The sequence below is a fragment of the Littorina saxatilis genome, linkage group LG7 (genome assembly GCF_037325665.1).
Source record: "Littorina saxatilis isolate snail1 linkage group LG7, US_GU_Lsax_2.0, whole genome shotgun sequence".
In the NCBI taxonomy this organism is placed as follows: Eukaryota; Metazoa; Mollusca; class Gastropoda; order Littorinimorpha; family Littorinidae; genus Littorina; species Littorina saxatilis.
Window position 1 is genome coordinate 28,683,213 of NC_090251.1, and position 10,385 is coordinate 28,693,597.

Here is a 10,385-nt window from a genome sequence, read left to right on the forward strand (position 1 = left end):
CGAACGAACGAATGAACGAACAAAGAAATCAATATACATGATAAATTGACAGATCGATCAATCGATATATCGGTCAATCAATCAATCAATCGATCAGTCGATCAATCAATCAATCAATCAATCGATCAATCAATCAATCAATCAATCAACCAATCAATCAATCAATCAATCACTCGATCAAAAAAAAATATATATATATATATAAATGGATAGATACATTTAAACATGAATTTAAGAGGCGTAGGCGTATACCAACTCTTTATCGTCGATTCAATATCGGAGGAGTAATGTTTTAAGTAATTTACCAGTGCACGAAAAATAATGTAAAATCTTCGCAACTGAATTGCCGTCATTAAAAGCTAAATACAACGGATTAAGGCATTATTATATCACCTAATTCACCAGCACGCGAAACGTGTATTCAATTAATTGAACTGTGCAAATCACTGTCATTCCAAACCTTTCACAATCGATATGTACGAGAAATGATTCTTTAAATAATCAACCAGCGCAGTTAGTTTACATTGAAAGAACTGTGCAAATCACTGTCATTCCAAACCTTTCACAATCGATATGTACGAGAAATGATTCTTTAAATAATCAACCAGCGTAGTTAGTTTACATTGAAAGAACTGTGCAAATCACTGCTATGAAAAAGCTTATTTCAATCAATACAAGTTACCAGGCGTGCTATATTAAAACGTCAAACATTAAAAAAAAAAAGATAAAAAGAGCTATTGAACAACACTCAACACAAACTATGAATCACAGAAAATGCAATAAACCGTCCTTCATCATCAAACCCACAGCGGCACTCACACGTAAAGAGAGCAATAAATAAACGCTTTTGGCAGTGTTTTGAATATCTTAACGAAAACATAGAATCCATACATCACAAACACAGTGCCTTCTAACACAATATCCCTACGCAAGAACGATAACAATCCGCGCGAAAAAAGCGATCCGTCATGCGGTGATATAAAGCGCTATATTGAAAACAATTGACGGCCAATGTGGAAATGATAGATCAAATATCAATCTACTCTAAACTAATATCGGCAACAGATGTCTGCAGAGCAGAACATTATCCTCATCCCGTTTTGAAAGAGCCATAATCTCGCAGATTCTCGTTCCTGCATGGGGGAGACAACGAGATCGAATCAAACGCAACAGACAATATGTGCATGAGCATTAAAAGACATCGATAATGAGTTTTGCTGTCGTCGTCACTGACTTTTTTTTCTTATATTCTATGTGAATAAAAGCTGATATAACTCACACACGTTCCCAAATCAACGCTCACAAACCTCATTGAGAATTTGAGCTGCAGTATTATAGTTAAAATAGTTTTGATACGGAAACATAGACAATTAAAAACGGTCTGCAATTTTAAATATCATGTTGATCATAGTATGCAGTAGACCAAGAACAGGATATTCTTTTATTGCCATTAAAATAATAATCCTTCAAGTTTTATTCTCGATAATATAAAAAACCCAAGAAATTCCTACGAGGTAGGAAAAACACCCCCGTCAAAGGGAAATAACCTTCTCAGTTGGTGGCAGTGACTGAGTGAGAATGGTTATTTCCCTTTGACCATTAATATTTCCCTCTATAAGTCCTTGTATAATTTTAATCCACCAATAACTCCCTAACCGTGTGTTTGACTGGTCCCAATTTTTGTAAGGACCGTCTCAGGAATGTATAGAACCTGTTCACCAAGTTTGGTGACGATCGGTCCGTTCATTCTTGAGATCTATATGCGAACACAAACACACAAACAAACAAACAAACAAACAAACAAACAAACAAACAAACACATCGACCGAATCCTATACACATCCCTATACCGGGGGTGTAAAAAAAAAAGAAAAAAGAAACAAGTAGTGAATCCCGCTTTAAAGGCACATTCCTTCTCAATAATACAGTTCCGCTCACCATCTCAGAACTGGTCAGACTTTTACATGGGACAAGACCATCCCTCCACTTGGTCACATACCAAAAATGAATAGTCTGCGCTCTCTCTGTGCACAGAGGAGTTTTATTGATGAATTACTTTCAAAATAGCCACCTGCAACTTTTTTTTAGTTTTTTTTAATTCTTTTACAAATTAATTCAGAACAAATGCAATTCACCTCAGTAAGCAGAAAGGGTGTTGATTTTTGGTATGTGACCAAGTGGAGGGATGCATCATCCTATCCTATGAACAAGCCTGGCCAGATCTGAGATGGTGAGCCGAATTTGTTTCACGAGAAGGATTGTGCCTTTAACGCTATTCGGTTATTATACGGTCATGGCGTTATACTGACAATGCGCAATATCAATCTCTGGCAAAATACTAGTGTTGCTGATTGTAGATTGCAACTCATCTTCCGGCTTAACTTCACACTTTGTAGTATAATGGCTGCATATTGCTGTATGATTTGCAAAATGAGTTATTGCCACCAAGCATGGATAATACTCCACCCAATAACACACAGTGTCAGATCTGTTAATTAGATATCATCAGTTCTTTATGTGCGGCAGGATACGTTTTATAGAGAGACTGTCACTCATGATCCCGCATCCGTTCTGTTCTCAGATTGATGAGTTTCCTTTCAGTTATCACACGATAACGTCTGATGATTACGTGTCTTAATTGACGAAAAATTAATGTGAAAGTAAAATTGCTTTCGTATATGATTACGGTTATTTTGGAAATTGTTGATTCCCGAGTGACGAACTCTAAAAATAAGTAAATCAAAACATAAAAACCAACCATTTGTTTTCTAAAACTTCTGTCATATGGATTAATGAAATAATTATGCTCGCATTTTTTGTTCTTTCTATATTATAAAACAATTTTATAGCCGCTTCCTGTTGAAAGGCAGATAAGCTTCTCGGTTAGGTTTTTTTTACTTTGTAATTTACAAGTGAGGTAAATAGATATAAGTTCATGTATTATTTTTAATTCGTTTCTGAAAATCGACAAGAAAGGGTATACTTCTCAGTGTGCAATATTGTGTTGTGCTTGACAGTATCTAAGTATCTAATGCCCTTGTGTTCTCATCGTCGCCCCCGCCGCCCCCCCCCCCCCCCCCCTTCCGTTCAATCCCCACGGCCCATCTCATATACACAGACGTCCCGCTGCGCTCTCTAAAGTCTTTTCTTCCCCACAAAAGCATATTCTTTTTGCGCATGTTTTCGATCACAACGAAGCAATAAAAAGCATGAAAACTCCAAGTCGATATTTTTGACATTTACAACAGCTCTCGCTGTAGCAAGCTATATAGCAGCCGTGCGAAAGAACAGTTACTCTAACCATCTCACGTACGAATAAACGGCGATTGAAAGGAAAGATTTACATCATAAGTAGCCTTGTCTGATCGAACGTTGAGCTGTTCGTATCCCTGAAGCTGAATTAGGTAGGTTGCGTTCGCCACGAATACAAAAGCCACGACCACAGGACATAATTATGTTTCGTCATACCTTGACGTCACAAAAGCGTGAACTCGCTTTATTACAGCGCCCCAGTGCTTGGTCAAGCGCCAAAAAGTCAAAAATAAAGAAAACCATCGCTTGATTGTTATTATTTATAGCGGAATGATTTGTAATAATACAGAGGATGAAAGTCGCTTGTTCATTTCAATGCTTGTTAATCTTTCAGGTACCAGGAGAATGGTTCCGAATAAGTCTCACTTACTCTATTACACATGCATTAAGAGCGCTTACGTCCCTTTGTTTATTGGAGGAATAACAAAATATTTCACCGTAACAAAATGCCATGTGACTTCGCCGGCTTTCGTTCGGTGTCCGCTTTCGCTCGATGTAAACGTAACCTCTTTTGAATAAATCCTGACGACCAGATGTGCCATGTTACCTTTCAATGCGACACAGATGTGGCTCAGTAGCTGGTATTGTATTTAAAGACACTGTCCTTAACGTGTGAGCGAGTTTGTTGGTTTTACCATGCACCACAGAATCTACTAGGACTTTTACACGGGATAAGAGCATTCTTCCAATTGCGCCACAACAAAACTCAACAGTCTGGCTGCTTCCTGCTCAGAAGGGGATATTTGACTGAAATTAGTTTCACATATGGACATTGGTGTCGGTTGCGAAATTAATTATAAATCAAAAACGAGAGTCCCATGTAGCTTACAGAAAACAGCCCCTTTATGGAATCTAGGTATGTGTCCAAGTGGAAGTATGCTCTTAGCCAGTGGAAAAGCCTGGGCGGTTCTATGTATGGTGATTGACAAAGAAGGTCCACACGGAATGGAAGGCACACTCCATCTCGTGAAAACTGTTCGGCTGATCATCTCAGATCTGACCAGGCTGTTTACATAAGATAAGACTACACCTGATCACATACCAACATCAACACGCTGACTTTTTGATGTGGTGAAATCGATTTTTGTTGTTGTAATGAAATCAAATTTTTTTAAAATTGATTTATTAATCATTTCATTCAATAATCAAACAAAACTCCAACAATGCACAGAGAGCACCCCGTGTTGTTGAATTTGGGTATCCCCCCGCGGGTTAGGGGGAAGAATTTACCCGATGCTCCCCAGCATGTCGTAAGAGGCGACTAACGGATTCTGTTTCTCTTTTTGCCCTTGTTAAATGTTTCTTGTATAGAATATAGTCAGTTTGTGTACAGATTTTAGTCAAGCCGTATGTAAGAAATGTTAAGTCCTTTGTACTGGAAACTTGCATTCTCCCAGTAAGGTAATACATTGTACTACGTTGCAAGCCCCTGGAGCAAATTTTTGATTAGTGCTTTTGTGAACAAGAAACAATGGACAAGTGGTGGCTCTATCCCATCTCCCCCCTTTCCCTGTCGCGATATAACCTTCGTGGTTGAAAACGACGTTAAACACCAAATAAAGAATTTGGGTATGTGGGGGGGGGGGGGGGTTGGGAGGTTGGTCTTATCCCCTATAAAAGCCTGAGGCGGTGAGCCACACTGTTTTCACGAGTAGGAGTGAGCCTTTTAAGGTTCAATGACTGGACTATTGAAAAGCCACGGCCACCACGCTCTTGCGAGAGCAATGATTTGCCTTTTGTTGGACGCGGTATGGCCGGGTGGGTGTACAATCTTTCTTTCGACACAGGACCTTTCAATGGTGGACACTGATGCGAGTGTTAGTTGTTTATGAGATTACTCCGTTTTAAATCAAAACCTACGTTTTCAGATTTGTTTGGATAATGTCTGAAAATACATCTCCATCTCTTTGAAGGACTAATTTTCTTGGTCTATCTCGGACAAAAACACTAAAAATAAAATTAACCAAATAAATATATACAATAAAACAAACGGCCAATAAAATCTTTCAAATTCTTTCGGGTACATCAAAGTACAAGTCATCTGATGTGTGGTGAAGGCTTACAGACGTTAAAGACCCAACGCTGGTTAAAATCAAAGCAAATTATTATGGGAACCAGGCTGTTCTTTGATAAATTACATCACAAAGTCGCTTTATTTACCCACTTGACAGATTGTGGCAGTAAAACTCGGCGACTTTTAGTGGGCAACAGCTTGGACCCTATAAGAGCTTTGTCCCTGTTGTAGATCGAATCTCAAATCAAATCAAATCAAAATAAGTTGATTATCTCAAGCATAAGAAATCACAGTGGTGGTTAACATACGCGACAAAACACAAGACATAATAAGCATTTAAATACATGTACTTAGATTTTGTTTAAAGTATTGAATAAACTGCACTGCATACAAACACTCTCGCTGTGAAGATACCACACGATTCATTCAGATAAAATCACATTCAGTTCCCCTGAAAATCTACAGCTAAGCCTACAACAATTACGAAATCTTAGCTTGGTTTTCTTTTGTTATAAAAGAAAAGCAAAGAAAACGACATTTGTATAATCAACATTAAACATCAGCATCAGGATCACAAAATGAGGAACAAATGTTCATAATGTTCCCTGCTTTTCCCCGTGTATGGGATGGGAACTCTATTCACGAAGAGGACAACCAGGGTTTGCCGCTCAAAACGCAACAGGGTGTTAATCAGATCGTCAATGACGATAATAATGACGATTATCATAAAAATGTTGGATGACGACGGCGTTGTCGATAATGTTACTGTCATAAATGATTGGTGATATCGATGCTGCTTGATCAATAAGAAAAACACGATTAGTTCTCTTTTTTAAGCTAAAAGTTATGTTATTCTATTTGACAGCAAAGAAAACAAAACATTTTGTAAAAATCAGAATATTAATATATTTCAGGAGACGAGGTGAGAGAGAGAAGGAGAGAGAGAGAGAGAGAGAGAGAGAGAGAGAGAGAGAGAGAGAGAGAGAGAGAGAGAGGAGGGGGGAAAGAATGTGTCTACAAGAGACAAATACATGATATGCTTGTAATTCAAGGAGAGTAATCTAATGAAAACAAGCAAAAGCAATAAGAAGATAAGAAAAGGAGAAGTTTAACAGATTATAACAAAGGGAAACAAGAAAGAAAGAAAGAAAGAAAGAAAGAAAGAAAGAAAGAAAGAAAGAAAGAAAGAAAGAAAGAAAGAAAGAAAGATTCAATTGATAACGCTCCAAACACGAAAGAAAGGAAACTTATCACCACAAAGCAAACTAGAAAGTTACGAACAAACTTAAGTCAACTCAACTCAATTCAACTCAACTCAACTCAACTCAACTCAACTCAACTCAACTCAACTCAACTCAACTCAACTCAACTCAACTCAACTCAACAAAACTCAACAAAACTCAACTAAATAAAATAAAATAAAAGATTATAATAAAAACACAACTCACTGATAATACTGGGAGACGACGTGGGTTTATGCTGCTCTTTATCAGTTCCAAGTATGGCGCTGACTCCGAACTTCAAGTACGGCGTCGTCGTCTTCGTTCCTGATGAGGATGTCGTCGTCGTTGTCGTCGGCTCGGGGGAGACGGGAGACCCGCGGGAAAGAGGGGGGAGAGACCCCATCCCCAGGGGCGACAGGGTCGTAGGGGTGGGGCGATGCAGCAGAGATGATCGTTCTCGGAGCAAGTTTTCCACCATGAAAGATGCGGAGGAGTGATGGGGGAGAGACGGGTGTCCGGGGTGGGAGAGGGAGAGAGCCGGGTGGGGGTGGAGCTGACCAGCGCGAAACACACCCTGGTAGATGGGAGAGGGGGCGAGAACGTTGGGAAACATCTTGGTCGTGGATTGAAAGTCTTGTGGAAGAAGTGGTCAAATTCCGGTCGAAGATTCGCTTCTAAGTTGAGCAATGAAGTGATCAAAATCCTCAACTCAAAAGCATGTGCATGAGAGCTCTTTTTTGTTGTCCAACCTACTTGGCTTGGAAGACTTCCTGCACGATTTTCTCCTTATTGTTCTCCGACTTTTGGTATTCTCAAATTACTCTGGAACATGTTCATGCATGGTCTTGGACTGCTGGAGCTTCAAAAATACTAATGTTTTGAAGAAACTGAATCAGATAAAGACTCTGTCTCAGTTCAGTAAATCACACACAATTATTAACGGCAAACAGTATTATGGCTGTAATGTTCAAAACCCGCTGACACCATTTGCAATAAATGACAATGACACTAAGATCTCAAGAAATCACGCTGCTTTGTGAAGTTGGTGTGATCCAAGACACTGTGTTGCGTTTTACACTGCCTCAGTTATGGTGTCGTATTATTGACTCCATCATTGTTTGCATTTAATAGTCACGTTGAGTTCAATGTATTTAACAACTGTTGTAGTTGTTCACAAACAACACCAGTTTCCAAACTAATTTGCACCGCAAAGAAGATTTCGGTGTTTTTGAACACAGACGGCGTTAACTGAACACCTCTCCGGCCAAATGCTGCAATTTTTTTTCAGTACAACTTGTTTCTTCTTTGGACTTTTGTTTTACTGTTCTTGTTTTCGTTTCAAAGTCCAAACGTCGATTTTCAAAAGACACTATCTAGAACTTCGCCACCGTTGCATTACACAAGTATGCTCAAGTCAGACAGAATCCAAACAGAAGTTGTTGTTTCAGTTTTTTTCTTGATGCCGTTTTTCTCAGAGTACTACTATCCGGAAACACACTGATGCCGGCGACTGATCTTGCTGCGTGTCGCAGTGACTAAAGGACAGTGCAACTAGCGGTACAGTCCCCCGGGTGTTTATAGGGTATCGCCATGTATAATAGCCTGCACTCCCCTATCGGCCTGACAAGTCTCTTAGCGTTCTATCAAACATTGAAAAGTCTTGTTAGCTTGGGGGATTAGGGGCGGGGCTTACTCGAAAAGGGCTGGCACGAAAAAAGGCTAAACGCGCAGGTTTCGTCAAGCATTCAACACAAAACCGCGAGGTTTGCTCAACAGAACTACCCCTGTCAATCACGAGCTCTCGCACGAGCGTCAAAGAGCAAAGCGACCAACCAGCGTTCGGGTAGCTGTGACAAACCACGCCCACTCCGCGCGACGGTGGCTTTTCATTCTAGCGATCATAGCGCGTATAATTGGTCGATATTAGGCGCAAATGGTCCGCTATGAAATTCAGGATGTTTCTAAATACAGACTTGTTCTCTTTGTCACTGTCCGCGCTTGGGATGAAAATATGAGAAGCGTGTTCAGCTGAGGAGATGAATTTTGACATCTCGTTTAGTTTATTGGGTGGGCTAACGGTTTTTATTTTAATGCATAGATTATATTCATGTATCTATTTTTACTTGTTTATTTGTTAATCTGTGTGTGTTTTAGTGTTTTTGTGGTGGTTGTTTTTGTTGATGATGTTTTTTGTTGTTGTTATCGTTATTCTCTCAAGTTTTTTTTGTACGTTCTATCTTTCGTTTGTTCTTTCTTTCTTTCTTTCATTCTTCCTTTCTGTCTTTCTTTCTTTCTTTCTTTCTGTCTTTCTGTCTTTCTTTCTTTCTTTCTTTCTTTCTGTCTTTCTTTCTTTTCTTTCTGTCTTTCTTTCTTTCTGTCTGTCTTTCTTTCTGTCTTTCTTTCTGTCTTTCTTTCTGTCTTTCTTTCTTTCTTTCTGTCTTTCTTTCTTTTCTTTCTGTCTTTCTGTCTTATTGTCCGTATGTCTGTCTTTCTGTCTTTCTTTCTTTCTTTCTTTTCTGTCTTTCTTTCTTTCTTTCTTTCTTTCTTTCTGTCTTTCTTTTCTGTCTTTCTTTCTTTTCTGTCTTTCTTTTCTTTCTGTCTTTCTTTTCTTTCTTTCTGTCTTTCTTTTCTTTCTTTCTTTCTTTCTTTTTTTCCTTTTTTTTCTGTCTTTCTTTCTTTCTTTCTTCCTTTCTTTCTTCCTTTCTTTCTTTCTCTCTTTCTTTTTTTCCTTTTTTTCTGTCTTTCTTTCTTTCTTTCTTCCTTTCTTTCTTTCTTTCTTTCTTTCTTTCTTTCTTTCTTTTCTTTCTTTCTTTCTTTCTTTCTCTCTTTCTTTCTGTCTTTCTTTCTCTCTTTCTTTCTTTTTTCTTTCTCTCTTTCTTTCTTTCTGTCTGTCTTTCTTTCTGTCTTTCTTTCTTTCATTCTTCCTTTCTGTCTTTCTTTCTTTCTTTCTTTCTTTCTTTCTGTCTTTCTTTCTGTCTTTCTTTCTGTCTTTCTTTCTTTTCTTTCTGTCTTTCTTTCTTTCTTTCTTTCATTCTTCCTTTCTGTCTTTCTTTCTTTCTTTCTTTCTGTCTTTCTTTCTGTCTTTCTTTCTGTCTTTCTTTCTTTCTTTCTTTCTTTCTTTCTTTCTGTCTTTCTTTCTTTCTTTCTGTCTTTCTTTCTTTCTGTCTTTCTGTCTTTCTTTCTTTCTTTCTTTCTTTCTTTCTTTCTTTCTTTCTGTCTGTCTTTCTGTCTGTCTTTCTGTCTTTCTTTCTTTCTTTCTGTCTTTCTTTCTTTCTTTCTGTCTTTCTGTCTGTCTTTCTTTCTTTCTTTCTGTCTTTCTTTCTTTCTTTCTTTCTGTCTTTCTTTCTGTCTTTCTTTCTTTCTGTCTTTCTGTCTTTCTGTCTGTCTTTCTGTCTGTCTTTCTTTCTTTCTTTCTGTCTTTCTGTCTTTCTGTCTGTCTGTCTTTCTGTCTTTCTGTCTGTCTTTCTTTCTGTCTTTCTTTCTTTCTGTCTGTCTTTCTGTCTTTCTGTCTCTCTTTCTTTCTCTCTTTCTGTCTGTCTTTCTTTCTCTCTTTCTGTCTGTCTTTCTGTCTTTCTGTCTGTCTTTCTTTCTCTCTTTCTGTCTGTCTTTCTGTCTTTCTGTCTCTCTTTCTTTCTCTCTTTCTGTCTGTCTTTCTGTCTTTCTGTCTCTCTTTCTTTCTCTCTTTCTGTCTGTCTTTCTGTCTTTCTGTCTCTCTTTCTTTCTGTCTTTCTTTCTTTCTTTCTCTCTTTCTGTCTTTCTGTCTTTCTGTCTGTCTTTCTTTCTTTCTTTCTTTCTGTCTTTATTTCTTTCTGTCTTTCTTTCTGTCTGTCTTTCTG

At 38.3% G+C, this 10,385-nt stretch overlaps 1 protein-coding gene across 2 annotated transcripts in view; it reads right to left on the reverse strand.

Moving 5' to 3' along the window:
- The window catches only part of LOC138971094 (homeobox protein DBX1-A-like), a 28,382-nt gene extending 19,478 nt beyond the window's left edge, over positions 1–8,904 (reverse strand). For both annotated transcript variants that reach the window (XR_011457165.1, XM_070343706.1), the window contains exon 1: positions 6,775–8,904. Coding sequence is in view for 1 of the 2 variants with exons in the window: in XM_070343706.1 (XP_070199807.1) it covers positions 6,775–7,162 (388 nt within the window). In the remaining variant the exon portion in view is untranslated. The remainder of the gene's footprint in view (positions 1–6,774) is intronic.
- Positions 8,905–10,385: the final 1,481 nt, after the last annotated feature.